The sequence below is a fragment of the Alligator sinensis genome, unplaced genomic scaffold, assembly GCF_000455745.1.
Source record: "Alligator sinensis unplaced genomic scaffold, ASM45574v1 scaffold471_1, whole genome shotgun sequence".
NCBI classification, from domain to species: domain Eukaryota; kingdom Metazoa; phylum Chordata; order Crocodylia; family Alligatoridae; genus Alligator; species Alligator sinensis.
In genome coordinates, this window is record NW_005843306.1 from 123,106 (window position 1) to 141,270 (window position 18,165).

The following is an 18,165-nucleotide window of genomic DNA, read 5'->3' on the forward strand; positions in this document are numbered from 1 at the left end:
AGAGTTAGTGAATATTGAATTTGGTAGGAAAACTACTACGGGCCCTTTGTGTTAGAATTTTCCACAACACATGTTAAAATGCTGCACATAAATTGGAAAGCTAAAAGCTGCACAGTATCCCTTTTGTCCTACAGTACTTTTCCTACAGTAGCAGAAAACAAGAAATTATTCTCTAGTGTTCCCTTGACACCATACTTGAGGTAAATAACTTGGGAGTTCAAAACTGGGTGTGAAGAAGTGAAATGCTGGTGTATTTTTTTCCTAATGTCTCCCCTCACTCCTTGCCTAAAATAGAATTGCCAAAATATAAGTATATATAAATTAACATGCACATGCGCATGCACAGAAATACACAAAATTTAAAAAGACATTATTGGACTAAAAATATTATGCAATATTTAAACAAGAAATTTTCCTAGCCTGTGTTAGTACATTATTTAATTACAATTCAGTATTTTAAGACCACTTGCTTGCTTTACCACCATTTGTGGTACTTGAATTCTTTTGAGGTTTTTTTGGTACTTAACTTGGATAATAAGAGCTTGTCTCTGTGGAAAATTTATACCAGTATACACTTAAATAAGAATTTAAACTGACAAGGTTCTGTCCCCAATATGAACAGTCTTATTCCAGTATAAGGGTAACCTTTTTGGTACAGTGTCTGTCATTTGGGAACGGGTTTAAGCTAAATTAAAACTACTTATTCTCATATTGGACTAAGTGGCTGCATCCACACGAGTGAGCACATGTCTGTTGCAGTGTACCAAAGCCATTTGAGATGCCACAGGAGGCATGCCATGACCTAATAAATGTTCCTGGACTCTGTTTGATATCAGGGAAACCTGGTATCAAAAGAAAACAAGCTGAAAAAAGCAGTACAGGGTGTACGCCTGGAGTGTGCCCCAAAACAAGTGGAAGCTGGGTCCTCCAAGAAGATAATCTAGCACCTGGCCAGATTATCTCTATGCCTACCTCATGGCCCTCCTGTTCCAGCATGCTGAGTCAGCATGCTGGAAGAAACAGAAGCTGGCAACAGTGGCTTGGACAGCCTCTGCCCCTGGTAAACAGGGATGTGGGGTGGGGGCATTCTGTGAGAGGGGTGGGCCCGCTGCCCTCCCCATGGTGCACGGCCCTCGCCACCACTGGTGACAGCAGCCGGCAGTGGACCCGTGAGGTGTTCATGGCTTGCTGCAGGCAGAGCCCCCTGGCAGCATGCAGCACCATCTGAGTCCCAGGAACTACATGTGGTGCACAGAGCCAGCCTGGCCCACTGATGCACGCCTTCAAGCAGGACCAGGCTGGCTTTTGCTGCAAGCCAGGGCTCGCACTACAGGCAGGAGCCACACACCATCAGGCTGGGCCAGCTTCTGCCTCCATGTGGCAGGCACGTGGAGACAGGAACCAGCCTGGCCTGATGGCGTACAGCTCCTGTTGGCAGTGCTGGGAGACCCAGATGCTTGCATGAGCAGGCCTGGTCCTGTGCGAAGGTGTGCACCAGTGGGCTGGACTGGCTCTGTATTCTGCATGTAGCTATCAGGGGACTCTGCTTACAGCAGGCCATGAGCACCCCGAGGGCCCGCTGCTGGCGGTGGGGGCTGTGTGCTGGGGGTTGGGGCAGGGGTGTGGTGGTTCCCCACCACAAACTCCACACCCCACACCTCCCCCCCGCCCCCCACGGGACGGGACCTGCTGGCAGAAGTTGCGGCTGCAGGGGCAACTGCCATACTGCACACTTGCCCTGTGCGCACTCCAGTGCAGAGACATGCAGCCCCAGTCTGGGGGTGGGGTGGGGATGTCCTGGTGCCAGGAACCACTTGGGAAATGTGATGGATTGAGGGGAGAGGTGGAAGTGGCAGCAGGGGTGGGTGATGGGTGGGAATAAGGTAGCAACAGGGTCTGTGGGTGTATGTGATGGGCCAGGGGTGGCAACAGGGGTGTGTGTGAGAAAGACAGATGGGGGTGGGGAATGGAGGAGCACTCCACGTAGGAGAAGCCACCAGAGCCAGGCTTGGTGCCCTCCTGCCCCCCAGGAGCAGCCTGTGCAGGGGGAAGCCAGCTTGGAAGGGAAGGGGCTTGCCCAGCCCAGTCCCTGAGCCCCAGTTGAGGGCTTCCCAGGGATGGCATGGGGATGGCTGGCATCTGGGCACAGGTGCAGGGAGCAGAACAGTAAGGGCTGGCACTGCTCAGAGCCACAAAGCAGCAGGTGGGACAGCTGCAGCTGGACCCATGTCCTGGTGCTAGGACAGAGCTGCTGCCAGGAGGGAGGTAGTGGGGGGCAGGCAGGAGTGAAGGGGCACTGGCAGGGCTGTGGGTTGGAAGTGAGGGGCAAGGGCATATCTGTGCTGCTCAGTGCCACAAAGCAGCTGCAAGTCCAGCTACAGCTGTTCATATCCTGGTAAGCGAAAAAGCAGGAGCAGCTCTGATTTTTCTGATAAAAAAACCAAAAGCAAATGCCAAAGTGTATAGATATTTAGAATTCATTGTATTACGATGACAGAGGCACTGGTAGGCTTCCAGATTGCTTTAAAATTATAAATACATCAATAAAACATTGCCCAACTTCTCTCACTCTATATATATTTAGTGGTGTTTCATTTTAATGGCAGAAGAATACAGATTTTGGGTATTTTAATGAGATAATTTGGGGTGTTTTTATCAGTGAATTTGCCATTTTTAAACAAGGAACACCAGGATCCCTGATGACTTTACCCCTTTCAGAAGAGAATCACTGCTAAAGTTTCTCCCTTGTGTGTACACACAAACAGAGCGTGTTATTGCCTGAACTGTCTGCCAGATGTTCAAGAATACGGATATTTATTAGACCCTAGTCAAATAAAATTGCTTATGGTCCTTCTCTTGATGAACTGAATGGGGGTTATGTGATTGACTTCACTCCTGTTACAACCATACTGCATAATCTTAATCTTTTATGGGCCTGCACCAATAAAGCTCATTGGTGTCAATGAAAAACTTCTGAAAAGGAAAACTAATAGGAAAGAAAAATCTGATGCGCTCCCCCAACCTTTTGCTCTATAGATTTGCCCATGCCTGTCATTATTATAATTATTTTGTAGTATTTCATATCATACTTTATAGCACAAGCTAAGTGCAATGGAGATGATTTGTTAGATGAGAGTCTCAGCTGTTGTTTAAAAAAAATGGAGAAACTTAGAAAATATGACCCAGTTGCCCCCCTCATGCAGAGAAAAAGAGCCCCAGACTTAGTATTTTAGTAAACATGATTCTTAAGTCAGTCTCATGACTTCTTTTTACTGTGTTGGGTTGCCATTACTGTATATGCTTATTCCGCTACAATTAAGATAAATCAAAAGACCTGAGAGCCAAAACAACGCACTGCATTCATAAACTTAGCCCCAGGCCACTGTCATTTTTAGTATAACCAGCCATGCAGACTGCAGCTTTCAGCATGAAATGCCCAGTCTTGGTCTAAGCAGCTTAATCTGAAGGTCAGGTTAGGTCAGGATAGAACACGTAGTCTATGCGGCTCTTCTCTATACTAAAAATGAAAGTAGTCTGAGTCAGAGTTGATGAATGCAGTGAGCTGCCTTGTCTGCCCTGTCCTTTGATTTACCTTGGTTGTAAATGAGCTCAGTAGGTTCAGTATAGGCCATTCCAATCTAATTTAAATAAATCTGCATGCCTTACCTCATGCAAATCAGGGGCTGCTCCTGCTGACTTGTTTCAGTGCAGTGCTTGGGTGGGTAGAATCCAGGGTCCCCTGATTTAGGGGCTCTAAATACATGCAGGGTATGAATTGACTCCCTTGCGATTCCCTTTCTCCTCCCCCACCTCTCAATCTGTTTTTGAAGACTGTCAACTAGTGTAGATTTGTACCAGGACTTTTGTCAAGAGAATCCTAATTCCCTATGACAAGTACTGAGAGCAACACACTGACACGGAGCATTCTCGTCATCCGGTGGCAATGCGTAGGGGGTGCATGTGCACCCCCTGAGAATACTGGTGTACCCCTTGATGGACCGCGCTCCCTGCGTAGGCGATGGCCTTTTTACTAGGCTTCTGGTGACCTTTCATGAGAATTGTGTGCTAGGTTTTAACTGTGCTGTAAACTTAAACTTAAAAGTGGTCTGCCATTCAGAAGAGCCCATTAAAAGCTGTGTCCAGCCCAATAAAAATACCAGTACACTCAAAATCAAATAATGCCAATACACTCCATTGCTGCATTCAAAATATCAAGCTGCTTGCTTCATTGTTGTTTCCAAAAGAACCTTGTTTACTCTTGAGGTCCATTCATGATGACTTTTAAAAATGTAAATTGTTGTTGGGTACATTAAAACCCCACCTGCATGGTTGACTATCGTGCGTATGCCACTAGACAACAAAGTGAGAGAAACCTAGCGGAAGGATGAATTGGGGAGGTGAAGTTACAAGACTCTGTATTACCTTACTAATCCATTGAACCACTCAGTCTGGCCAGACTGAAGAATGAACACTTTGATGATTTTCCATGTGATTACAGAAAAACAGAGCTTATAATGACAAACCTGACACACTTGCATGGGCTCATGGCTGCCAGTATAAATCCTTTTTTGTTTGTTTTTTTTTGTTTTGTTTTTGAGGGGGGGTTGGATTTTTTTTAAAGGCAGTGGTTGTGTCTTTTAAAAACAAACAAACAAACAAAATGGTATCTCCAGTTTCCATACAGCAGTACTAGAGGCACATGAGTTATATTTCATTCTAAGTACATAAGCATAATATACTATCTTAGATATCACTGCATGGGGTAGGAACACACAGATTTCTTTGAATGGCATTGAACATAAATACTTCTGAGAAAACTATTGAGAATCACTTTCAGAAGCAATTAAGATTTTGAAGCAATAAATTAGAAAAATAAATATTGCCCAGATTGCTAGTCATACCCTAGGCCAGTGTTTCCCAACCAGTGTGCCGTGGTACAAAAGTGTGCTGTCAGAAATGAACAGGTGTGCCGTGGAATTTTGCAATGGCAATGAGCTACAATAGGTATGAGGATGGGGAATGCCTTAACAGGTGAGCCATGGAAAATTGTTATTAATGTAAGTGTGCCTTGTGCCTGGGAAACACTGCCCTAGGTTACACAAACTGTGGCCACTGACAGACATGGAAAAATTAAATCAGCTATTAGATAAGAGCACCAGAAAGCCCTCCTGAAGTACCTGATGTGTACAGATGTTGGGTGAACCAGGTCAAACTGACCCAGCTCGTCTTCCGTTAAAGCCCTATTGTTGTTGGGTTGGGGGTTTTTTTCCATGTCTGTATGACTAACTTGCAAGCTTAAGACTTATACATCCTGGAGACTAGAGCCCTTTATATGAGCCAAATTCTTGTCTTTGTGAAGTCATTGCACACTGCACAAGTCCAGCAGGAACAGGATTTATCTACTTGCCAGCAAAGCAGGTGCAGTGTACACAGCAGCAATGCATTTTCCCCCACAGAGACTTCTGGGCTGATCCAGAGATGCTACCAGCCTTCATCCTGTTTCACCTCCTTATCTGTCTTTGGAGGTTGTCAGCTAGTGCAAATTTTTATGGTGACTATTGCAAAGAGAATGCTTGTCCCCTACATGCTGGACTGGGAACACAAATACGCTTTATATAAACTGCTGGTTGTGTTGACTGAAGTGTTATGAAAGGTCACTTCAGCATCAGGTACAGCATAAGTCAAGTTTTGACTTTAACGTGACAAACAACGGAGCTCTGTCTTGGCTCAAGCTGGAGAATTGTGTTCTGGCCATGTAATCTGTGTGGGCTGCACCTCTTTAAAGATAAGTGCAGCTGTGAGCATCCCCTGTAGAATTGTACAGCTCTGTTGGCCTACCTCCATACTAAATGAAGGCCTCAAAGGACTTCCATCCCCTTGCTGTGTGGGCTGGAGGGGAGCAAGGATTGTTGATATTAGTGAAAGCCAGCTGCTGAATAGAGATCTTTATGTATGCCTCCTAAACCCATCAGAATATCCCTTCAGCCAGTCATCATTTCATTCCTAAGGGAGAGTTGCTTTTCTAGCCTTCAAGGAACAGTTCTCCTTTCCTATAAATCACTTTCACAGCTGTTGAACAGCTCCTGATCATTTTTTTGATAGGAAATTGCTCTTCATTTATTAACAACTGTCTTGGTCTTCTCCTGTTTCACTCACTCTGATCTCCCTGTGAGCATCAATTGAGGCTGACATTTTGGGGTCGTGTGTGTCAGCTTCTTTTGTAGGGATGAATGGAGAAAGCATTCACGCTTAATAGTGGCTTAGAGTGAGAGAGCAGCCCAAGGGTAAATAAAGGGCTGGTCTATGGTAGAGCCAAAGCTTCACCTTCTCTCCCCAAACTTTAATAAAGCTTCACATTCTCTCCTCAAACTTTAATCAGGCCTTCTTTATTTCCCTTTCTTCTCTTACTCTGCAATGGAAAAAATGGATGGAAGTTTCCAAAGTGCGGAGTTTGGTACCTAGGTGTATTTTAAGGCCAAGTACAGACAGTCAAAAAGCTGGAGGCTGAATCGATTTGCAGGTTTCTCTGAATTGCCTGGATTGAACCGATAAGCCAGAAAAGGCAGCCAGACTCCTGCAGTGGTCCATGCCAATAGCTGGGGGACACTAAAGCAGGCCTCCCAGCCTGCTGGCCACTGCAGAGAGCCTGGAGCCCAGCAATTCCCCCAGCCACACCCTCTCCTGAGCCTCTGGCCAACTGAGAAGTGGGTATGGGGAGAAACCCTAGGCACCGGATCCCCAGCTGGCATCTCCCTAGTCCCCGGTTCAATTCCCCCAGCTCCCAATCATTCCCTCCAGCCCCCATGGCTTCTCTCAGGACTGCCTGCCTCGCCCCGAAGCGGGTCAGCTAGGGGAGCAGCTGAACAAGCCGTGGCTTGAGCTGGCAGCCCTGGGAAAAGCCATGGGGGCTGGGGGGAAGGATCAGGGACGGGGGGAATGAATAGGGGCTTCCCCCCAGCTTCCAGTTCAATTCTCCAGTTCCCGGTTCCATTCCCCCGTTCATTCCTCCCAGCCTCCGCAGCTTCTGGCACTGCCTGCCTTGTCCCGGCGGTGGGAGCAGCCAGATGACCCGGGGTTGCTGGCTGCTCCCTTAGCTGCTCCCACAGGCATTGCCTAGTACTTACCTGTACAGTCTATGGCCGAATCTCTGCATCTTTTTTAATCAATTTGGAGGCTTCCGATTCGATTTGGAGAGATTAATAGGTCTCCCAATTCGATTTGGATTTGGAGATTCAGCTGCCGCGTCATGTCTGAATCAAATTGGCTACCGAAGCTTTGCACAGCCCTACTGGGCACATCCCCTAGCCACACCTGCTCCTTGGCTGGTGGGAAAAATGCCTCCCTCCCTCCTGTCCAGCTCCGGACCCCCAGCTGGGCTGTGCCCGGCATGGGAGGAGAAGGAGGGAAGCCTGCATTGGGGGATTTACTGTCCCACACGCAAGCTGGGAGCCAGGCTAATCACCAAGCCATGCTCTCTCCTTGGCTGGCAGGCCTGCTGCGGGGAGGGAATTCCCTCACTGCTTGCCTTGGGCACAACCTGGCTGTAGAGCTGGGTGGGGAGGGGCGGTTTTTTCCCCACCCCCCCGCTCCCTTCTCAGCCAGTCTGCTGGCCGAGGAGGGTGTGTGGCCAGGTGATCAGTCTGACTCCTGGCTTTCAGCTCAGTTGGAGGGAGTAAAGTCCCCACTATAGGCTTCCCTCTTTACTGCATCAGGCACAGCCCAGCTGGGGGTCTGGAGCCGGGTGGAGGGCAGGAGTGCTGTTTTTCCCCTCCATTCCCTCCTCAACCGGCCTGCTGGCCTAGGAGGGGGCATAGCCAGCTGATCACCCTGCCTTCTCCTTGGCTGGGGGATTGGCCTGGCTCCTGGCTTGGGTGTGGGGAGTAATGTCCGCACTGTGGGCTTCCCCCCTGCCTGCATCAGCACAGTCCTGGGGGGGTGGTGGGGGGGGGGGGAGGGAAGCCCATAGTGGGGACCTTACTCCCCCTGCCCAAGCTGGGAGCCAGGTTGACCCCGCTGGTCGAGGTGGGGGTGGGGCTGGGGGAAATCGGCCTGGCTCCTAGCTGCAGGGATGGAAAAGTCCCAGCTGGCAGCTGGCGGCGGGACCAGCCCTGCTCTGCTGGAATAGAGAGCGCAGCCCAGGGCTTCACAGTATCCTGGGATGCTGGAGGACTGAGAGTCCACTTGAATCAGGAGGGGATCTGGGGCAGAAGTTCCATAAACCGGTTTGACCTAAATCAGTTAAGTCTAATACTACATCCATCCAGGTTTATCTTAAACCAGTTTAGGCCATTTTGAAACTGATTTAAGTCTACTGAACGTCTGTTTTATTACAGGTTTAAACTGGTTCCTGATCACTTAAACTGGTTTATGTGTAACTTCTGTCCCTAACTGTCATGTTGAGCACTTCAATCTTCCCTGTGCCACACAAACCTCCCCCATCCTCAAGACTATTGGTTTTGTAAGATTTAAAATCTCTTTTTTGATTTAGTGGCATGACAGTTCAGAGCAGGGCCAGGTGCTGAAGCTTGGTGCCACCGCTGAGAGCCCCATACCACCATGGCAAGACGCCCCCTGCCTGCTTAGCAGCACTGAGGGACACAACTCCGCGCCACTGAGTGGGAAGGAGGCACCTCACCAGAGCAGTGTGGGACTCACGGCAGCGGCACTGAGCTTCCCCGCCCTATTCTGCCCTGCTGCATCGGGTCCTATCCACTGGGCCCCAGAGGCCCTGGGGGGAGGGCAGCAGGGTGGGGAGCCCTGAGCTTGCAGTGGGCAACCCGCCTCTGCCCTGCACATAAATTGGGGGGGGGGGGCATGTGCCCCCCATACCCTCCTTGGGAGTGTATGCAGCGGTAAGGAGCCAGCCCCCACCACTGCCCACAGGACGAGCCACCTATGCCTCCGTCTTGCTTCCTGAAGTTAGTGGTACCACTGCTGAAATGAGGGATGCTCTGTTATGTGTAACATGAGGGTAACCAGCAGCACCAGCAAAACTTTTTTCATTCCTTATGATTGTCACTAGGCAGTTTCTGTTTTCCTGCAATGCATTTTGTAAGTGGTACTCTTTATCTGCTTCGAGGGCATGCACAGCTGAGTTTCCTCTGCTGATACATGAGCTTGTGGGTCCAGTTAAAGGTGTGGTATACCTTTTTCTTGCATGTTGCATGTGCTACCTGTTGTAGAGCCCCCTCCCACTTCCCTGGGAAAAAAAAACTTTCCATGGGTGGGTAGCCTAGCATTGATGTTATTGCCTCATGTTAGTTCAGGGGTGGGCAAAGTCTGGCCCGCAGACAAGATCAGGCCTGCAACAGACTCCTTTTTCCCAGCAGTCCCTGCCCATGTTGCAGCAGCCAGTTCCTATGGAGACTCCAGCAGCAGTGGCACCATGACAGCACAGGACCAGGGTTTCCATGGAGACCAGTCCCAGAAGTGTGGGCAGGGCATACAGTTGGGCAGGGAGTTGCTCCAGGGGTAGGATCTTTTGGCAGTGACAGCATTGTCCCGGCCCAGGGCATGCAGGCAAGCAGATTGCAGCTCTGCCCTGGCTCCAGACCATACCGTCACCACTTCAAGTTTCCCGCCCTGGCCACAGAGCCACTCCCATCCCCCTCAGCTGTGCACCCTGTCAGCCTTGCGGGGGCCAGTCTCCATGGAAACCCTAGCCCCACACTGTCATGGCGCCGCTGCTGCTGGGGTCTCTATGAAAACTGGCCACAGCAAAGTGGGCAGGGCTTGCTGGGAAATGGAGTCTAGCTGCCAGATGGAGCCGCCATTTTGCCCACCCCTGTGTTAATTGAATGTGACTGTCTTTGCAAGTCTAGCGTAAAGCAAGACTTTACACTAGACATGCTACAGGCTACAGATTGCTTGCCTCAGTATCATGGCATAATAGAAAAATGAAGAGCTACTTTCCCTGTGTACAGGTCCCATAGTCTATTTTTCTGTCCTACTCAGCCTTGTTGCATCCATTGGCGGTGGTACAGATGGGTAGCATGGCATGTTGTTGCCCGGGTCATCATTCTCTCAAAACCCCTCCGCCCCCAGGCTGTCTGTGAAGAGAGTGGTTTTAGAGGTCCTTGCTAAGTAAAAGGTACACATTGGAAGTGACTGGCTTTCCAAGCTGCTTCTATAATTATCCCTATTACACAGCAGTAGGCATAAGCGGCACTAGAAAATATCATTTTGGGGGAGGGGATGGGACTGGGCAGTGTGGAGCCTGTCCACTTGACCCTGCCCTCCCTGCCACAGGGCCGTTCCAGGGCTGGTGTGCGCTGGTGCTGTGCACGCGGTGGCGAAAGAGTGCATGGCAGGGGCACTGTGCATGGTGCTGTGGTGGCGCTGGACCTGCTGTTGCTGGCCCAATTTGGGGGGGGCTAAGCCTATGGCAGTAAGTGAGGAGTTCTTACCCTGCAGCCAACTGCATTTCAGCCTGGGGTAGAGGTGTGGAGAGATGAGGCACGCTCCTTTCATTTTTCAGTTCCTATAGGACAACATAGACTTTTGTGAATAGGCTCAGCGAGGATCTGGATGTCTAGAGAGAACAACTTAGTGATGATACCTTGAACTGAACAAGCACATTGGACTTCTAGAATTGCAGTCTATATACCCAATCTTCTGACATGGACTCTGCATATATGTACATATTGCCCGAACCTGTGCCCATTGAAATCAGGGGCCAAACTCTACTGTAGGTTTCTGTGAGACATGATCCCAAAACAACTAGAGTGATTCACATGGCAGCTTATACCATTGATTGCTGTATGTTTCTTATGAAACTGGGCACAACTAGATCCAGGCAGGGACCCTCCTGCTTCTGTTGACTTGAGTGGACTCCATACAAGAACCTGAGTCTACCTGTGTGAATCAGACTTTGGACTGTGGTTTTAATTGCTTTTATCAGACAAAGAAGGTGAACATATAGGTATCTGCATTTTGAAAGTAGTTTTTATGACATTTTAAAGACCAACCTTTACCTGCATGTGAGGCACCAGCATTTGCATTGTGCCTGAGAATTTATCATAGAAGTTGTCCATATCACACCTAACTTCCTGCTGGCCTATGGAGAGACTGCTTTGTTAGATGTCTCACAGGTGCTATGGTGCCCATCATTATGGTGATTTGCATGGATTTGCCTGGATTTAGAACTAACCAGATATAGATATTCTGTGCTCCTAGTTGGCATACTCTGGGGTAAGGAAAGTCATGCCAGGGTTGGTAGCCTTTACCCAGGTGCACTCCTTTGAGAGTATTTCTGCATTTGAGCCAGATCTCCATGCTGTGCAGTCAGCATGCTGTCCAGCTTCTGCCTGGTGTTGAATTGCTGCCAATATTAATGGGTCTTTTGTGCTTCTTTTTCTGCAGGGCAGCCACTGACCACAACACTGATAACACAACAGCAATCCTGAAAGAGTGGCTGAAGAATGTGCAAAAACTCTACCATTATGTGGAGTGGAGGCCTATGGAAGAGCCTGAGTGAGTGTCTTAACAAGTTATTTAATGAAATCTTTGTTGGAGGTTAAATGTCAATATTATTGTAACCCTGGCACACGGCGCTACCCACGTGCCACGTCCGAGTGTTGGAATCCTGAGGTGCCCAGTAGCATAAGCCTCACTTGGCTCTCCTAGGAGCTGAAATGGGGCTTTCCAGCAGAGAGGGCACCTTTTACACTTACAAACCCTTTGCAACCACCAATATAATTATTTACACATATTTAATTATATACTATTGAATTATTCAGTTATATACAGAATAAGGTATAACTAAAGCGCATACAAATTATAACTTGCTACCAAAATAACTCTATATACTGTACACAAAAGGAGCACTGGTGCTATGGAGATAGTTACTTGGGTGCCTACGGAGTTCACAAACTCATAACCTCTCAGGTGTAATATAGGTTAAAGGAGAAGTGTAAACAATAATTACACATTGAAGCACTAAAAATTGCTTAATATTTACAACACGAGCTATTGGATACTTATTTACAAACACTACTAATGACCTTTATGCACAATGAATTTACACACAATCCCCACCTCCTCCCATCGCAACGTGGTGGGTCCTTTGTGGCTGGGGTCGTCCCACGTCAGCCCAGGCATCACTGCACTGCTGGCAGCTGCTCCCACATCTGGGTCCCTGCAGCACACAATGTACACTGTGGGCTGCACAGCTTGGGCTGCAGGCTAAAGCAGATACACTTCTCCCATGGGTGAGCACATGGGTGCACTGGGTTTGGCTCCTGCAGCCCTTGCCTAATTACACACTAACTGTGGTTTGCTTCCCTACAAGCAAACCCGTGTGCTCCTTTGCCCCGTCGGCAGCTCACCCCAGCTCTGGCGGGCTCCAGGGGGTGAGCCACTGTGCACAGCCCTCTCCCTGCAGCATAAGCCCTTCTCTACCCCTTTGCGGGGAAAACTCCCCACTTTTGAAGAAACCTTCCCAGCCAATACAGCAGCTGGGATTTTCACGAGCTCTCCCTAACTGTCCCTCTCTGATTTCAAACCCCTGGCCGAGGTTTTTCCATTCTTTTCCTCTTTTCAAGATGTCCCTGCCTGGGACAGCTTCATTTTGCCCTGAATACAGAGTCCCCACTGAGATTAATTTCCTTTGGTTCAGTACAGAGACTCTGCTGAGACAACTTCTGGTCAGGTAAGCAATACTTAATGGCTGTTACATTGTTTTAAGGCTGCAGATGGAATAAGCATTTAACACGCTAAATTACTGAAATGACTGGTATGGAGTTTGCCTGCAGGTTCTTCAAGGCTTGGTGTCAACTAAAGACAAGAGTCATATTCTTGGCTTTGCTAAGACTGCTCACATGCATAAAATTAAAGACTGCTGGGTTGGGATCTATGAAAAGTAAGAAGTCCCTATTCAGCCATTTAACAGCTGAAACTACATTCATTGCCCAGCCAAGAATTCTCACAGGAACATTCAGGTGCTTGGTGCTTCATTTGCCGAGAGAAATGAAAATCATGCTCCATTTCTCCAACCCTTATCAGAACTCTGTCCCTGGCTTGAAATATTTCAAAACTTTCCAGCCAGGAAGCAAGTTTTCTTCAACATTCTCTTCTTGGTGATTTACAATCTCTTTATTATTACTTAAAGAGATGCCATTGAGTTTAAAGAACAAAAATCCTCATCTGTTTGCTGAAAAGATTTATGACAAAGCATTTTTTCTGATTCATTTAATTTATAGATTTAATGTGGTTTACTCTCTGCATATCTCCCAGCTTAGAGAAGGAAGTTAAAAACATGTTTATTTGCAATCATTTTCTCTTTGGGGTGGTTTGACTGATGCAAAAGCTGCAAGGGGATGTTTGAATATTTTTAGAAACAGTCCTGTTTCCACTAGGGTTTTGTTTAAATCTTGTCAACCTCTAGGTTTTGCAAAATCTGTTTGTCCACTATGGGATTGGATCCCCAATTGGCACCACTTGTCACTGCTTCATTTGTCACTGCTCCCTCATGGCAGGGGAGTCGCACCATTTTATATCCTCTGTGGATCTTGCCTGGGGTTTCTTTCCATATCCCACAACCTCCTCATTGATGAAGACTCTGCAGTCAGACCACGGGCTCTGATCTTGGAAACAATTAGGCATTGTGTATAAGTACTCCAGTGATTATTCTCATTGATTTCAAAGTCAAGGTTAGATGGTAGCCCCTAGTAAACAATTGCTAATGATGCACAAGTTATGGTAGAATCCAGGTGACTCTTTCATAGCTGATAAAGAAGATACAGATATACAAAGTGATAAAGATATACATACTTCTCTGGGGATGAGTTGTCAGCTGGTATAAATCTGCATCACTGCAGGGAAGTTGGATTGATAGAAGTGGGTATCTGACCCACTGAATGAGAAGCTGCTGTTTTTTGACACAGTCCCATTTTCGCCATGTGTTAGGCAGGAAATGCTGTAGCACTGTGTGTTCTTTCCAGCCCTGTGTACATACACTGGGAATAAACTTGGAATTGTCTTTCCTTAGAACCTGCCTTTTTATTTTTGCTTTCATACCTCTTGGGTCACCTGAGGTAACTGTTTATCCAGAAGGCAGAAAGGAAACTTAAAAGATAGGGGCTGCATCATGGATGAAACATGGCTGCAGTAACCATTTCTTGCTTTTCTAGGTCTTACCCTGATGAAATTGGTCCAAAACACTGGCCAAACTCCAGGTTTACCCATGTGATGAAGCTCAGGCAGGCTGCCCTGCGAACTGCAAGAGAAAAGTGGTCAGACTACATCTTGGTAAATGAGAGATTTGATTTATTAACTGCAGCTGGGCAGAACGTTTTCAGGCAATCATTCTACCCAGGGGCTTGCAACTGCCAAAAGGTTCCTTTTTTATTAGTATAACAACACTTCTGTTGGCTCGGATTCTGTTTGAGAAACACCTGTATCATTATGCGATCTGATTGGCGATAGGTTTTGTAAGGCTGCAGGCTGCTATCAGATCCACGTGAACCAGCCTCTTGGATGGAGCCCTGCTGATTAGGATTGTGCTTGCATGATCACAGTGAACCATCCAGACTAATCTGATTGCAGGCTGAAGGCCTGGGTGTATAAATGAGTGTAGGTGATAGGTGCTCTGTTAAAGAGTCCTCCGGCTGAAGCCTAACCTTTATCAATGACGTTTGATGATAGCTGAAAATAGTTTGGCAGAACTGACATGGAAGGCAGTCCTCAGAGCAGAAGTGAATAATTATACTATGCCAGGAGCTGTCATGTCTTTTTCCTATGTACTGATCCACTATAGGCTCTAGTAATACAAGCCTCCCTCACGATCTCCTTCCACATGTTCTAGTATAATTGATTTGGGGGGTGTTTGAGAGAGGAGACTAGTTCAGTTTCTCTTTTTATGTGATGGCCTTTCCATAGAGGCACACAGCACTGGTATACTTTGCCTTATTGGACACCTGTCCACCAGCTCATTTTATGTAAGGCCACTGTGGAACCATCAAATGGCAACTGTTTCTGGTCACCATCCACCTGGGTTGGATTCCAGCTGGGGACTTGGAAGCAAAGGTGTTTCTAGCCCATTGCTGTTATGTGCAGCCATCAAGCCTCTCCCTCCCCAAGAAGGGAAACTGCAAGTGCCTGTTGTTTCATCTAAGGTGTTGATATTTTTTTCTTTCTTTCTCTTCTTTTTCTAGTTTGTTGATGCTGACAACTTACTCACTAACCCACAGACCCTGAACCTGATGATAGCAGAGAACAAGACAGTGGTGGCACCAATGTTGGAGTCTCATGCTCTCTATTCTAATTTCTGGTGTGGCATCACTCCTCAGGTAAGTGTAGCATTCTGATTAGTGAACGGTTTCTGGTGGTTACCCTATACGTATGCTTTTTAAGGGCTCTGTTCAGTCCAAGTTTGCCTGTAAAATGCAAGGCTTTTGCCTAGTAGTGTAGGCTGCCCCCTTTTTTGAAGAGATACTGCTTCATCTCTGATGCAAGTAATAGTGACTTCTACTGTTCCACAGCCAGCTAAGCCAGTTCCTTCCTCAAATATTGTTGCCACATGGGGCTCCAGGAGATAAGGGGAAAGGACCACCCAGTTATTCAGAAGCCTGGGAATAAGAGTCTTTGACTGCTTCTTTCCAGAGTTTGTTCTGTTCTGTGTTTCTCTGGCTTGAGATACAAAGGTGAAGGTGTCTTTTCATGTTTGCCACCCCTCCCATCTGCCCCTGTATCCTTCTCCTCTCTTGCTTTATGCTGGGAAATAGGAAGGTGCCAGTTAGCTTTGTAAGCCATTGTTGTTATGGCAGAAACCAGCTCGTATAATGAAGAGTGGCGAAGTGGACAAGGATCATAAGTATTTCCACCCATCTGGGAGTGAGGAGCTCTGAAGGGCATGCAATCTCAGACAAATGCTAAGATGGGGAAGGGTTCTCATTTGGCCAGGAGTGGGGAAGTGGAATTAATAGTGAAAAAAACAGGAAAAATAGAGAGATTAGAACTGGGGCAGTGTTAACTCGGCAGTCATTTGTCATTGTTGATATCAAATAACCAAGTTCCTAGTTTTTGGGGTTCTCAGAGGCTGATATCAGAAGGACATAAGAATCAATCTGTACTGTGCTTTGTTTGGTTTAATTAACTTGTAAGGATGTACTAAATACTGTAGAATATAGCTTTAGAGAATAATCACATTTCTAAGGTGTGTTCCCTTACCTGGAACTTTCTGTCAGAGAAAACTTGAGGCCTGAAGAAGCTGAACATGTTTTAAGAGACAGTATTTCTAACAGAAAATTCTGGATTATGGTACAATCCCACAAAATACGTAAGAAAATACCAGGATACCCACAGGGGCACCAACATTTATTTGAGGCAGTTCCATATGTTTGTGTAATCGGATGGAGTAAAATAGCAGTCATACATAATTTTAGACTGGGTTTTCCTGTATTCTGACATAAACCAGTGAAGAATTTTCTCTTCTTCATATATACAGCTGTCTATTATATGAGCAGGGTTCTCCTTATGCCCACATCACATTTAAACAGTTGGCTAATTCCCTTCAGTTTAGTGAAATTGCTCATGCTTTACCCTGCTGGGAAGGAGAGAAAAATCAGACTTTTTCTGTTAATTGCACCTCGAATGATATATGTCATGTGTATAACTTGTTATGTATTAGAAAAATTCTGCATATGACAGCAATGTTTATAATTTGGGGCCATAATGACATTCAGAAGTAGATTTTAAAGCTGATAAATGTCTCCTTATCTATAAATGAGTTTTAGGTAGAGAGTTAATTATACAGTATAGTAAGCTTACTTCCCTCAACCACTCTTTTACAGTGGGTCTTTAAATATCCCTGGCCCAGCTTCAGCTGGGTGGACCACAAAAGCCTCCCAAGAACAATACTGCCTCTAAGACAAAGTCTTGATAGCAAAAAGTCCTTCCTCCCCACGGTCTCCAGGAGTGCTTCTTCGTCCTTCTTCATGGTCTGGGAAAAAGGACTCTGATCACTTCTTCTCTCAACTAAAGGAATTCCAGTTGCACGCAGGTGAAGAGCCCCTCTGTTTTCCTACTTCATAATGAGATCAGACAGCTTTTTGTGCTGCTCTTCCCCCTGCCTTCCTTGGTCTTGTTGTGGGAAAGTGGAGCCTTGTCCCATCCTCCACCATATGGCTCCTGGGCCAGGGCCCTAGGAAAAATGTTCTTTTCTTTCCCAGATTCCGTCTTCCCATTTTCTATCGGTCCCTGCTCTTCACAGAATCCCCATTTGCCTATGATTACTTTGAGCAAGTAACTTGGATCCCATCACCTCCCCAACACCTCTTTTCTTAAAGGGATGGTAGATCCCGCTATGTATAAAAACATCTTTAAACCCAGAGGGCACTTCCAGATATTTATTACAGATTTTATTAGTGTTAGAAGGAGACTAACTGGAAAAACCTTTACTCTTCTTTTAGTCGGTGCCCAGTTCTAGAAGTCTTATTTACTTGAGTCAGATATTCCTAGTGACAGCATTGGGGCTTCAGGCCAGAGTGAAGGCTGCAGGACAGCATCCTAGGACTTCCAAATTCTTGAGTTTGTTATTAGCAATTAAATTGATTATGAAAATTGTTTAAAAAGATATGCGTAAACATCCGCTGGTAGTATTGTCTCAGTAAGCCTTTACAAAAAGGGGAGCCAGTTTTACAACTGGGGAAAACCAGCATCACTCTGTGGACTTCAATTCACAGCAGATGTTTTGCAAAAGCTGAGGATTTGGCCTGCAGTCTTGTTCCCCTGATAACAAGCTTCCACTTTGCTACAATTCTTGACATTTGCTGAGAAAAGGCTATAAAGAAAAGGAAAAACTAGAATCCTTCCTGGTTTAAAAAAATGTAAAACTCAACAACAACAAAAACCTCCCTTTTTTGCCATGCCTTGTTTCCGCGCTTCCAGCCCAATGATTTCACATCTCTGCTGGTCAGATGCTCTCTGGCGTTTTGGGGGAGGAGGAACAGCTGGAGCATGTGCTGAAAAATAACAGTGAGCAGCAACAGCAGTGCAGAGAACAACAGTAGCAACCCAAGCAGCCTGACAGCATGACATTTTCTTGTCAGGAAAATAACCCTCCGAATGTTTGGCAGCAGAGCTGACAAGCTGGAGCATTCCCTGACCAGACACAATCTTTATGGAGAGCGAGGAATGAGGCACTGAAAGGCACTTGGCTTCTCTCTT

At 46.7% G+C, this 18,165-nt stretch overlaps 1 protein-coding gene across 3 annotated transcripts in view; it reads left to right on the forward strand.

The window, feature by feature from the left end:
• The window catches only part of COLGALT2 (collagen beta(1-O)galactosyltransferase 2), a 110,853-nt gene that overhangs the window by 61,614 nt on the left and 31,074 nt on the right, over positions 1-18,165 (forward strand). For all 3 annotated transcript variants that reach the window (XR_003092267.1, XM_014527114.2, XM_025194796.1), the window contains exons 2-4: positions 11,362-11,472; positions 14,130-14,247; positions 15,153-15,287. Coding sequence is in view for 2 of the 3 variants with exons in the window: in XM_014527114.2 (XP_014382600.1) it covers positions 11,459-11,472; positions 14,130-14,247; positions 15,153-15,287 (267 nt within the window). In the remaining variant the exon portion in view is untranslated. The remainder of the gene's footprint in view (positions 1-11,361; positions 11,473-14,129; positions 14,248-15,152; positions 15,288-18,165) is intronic.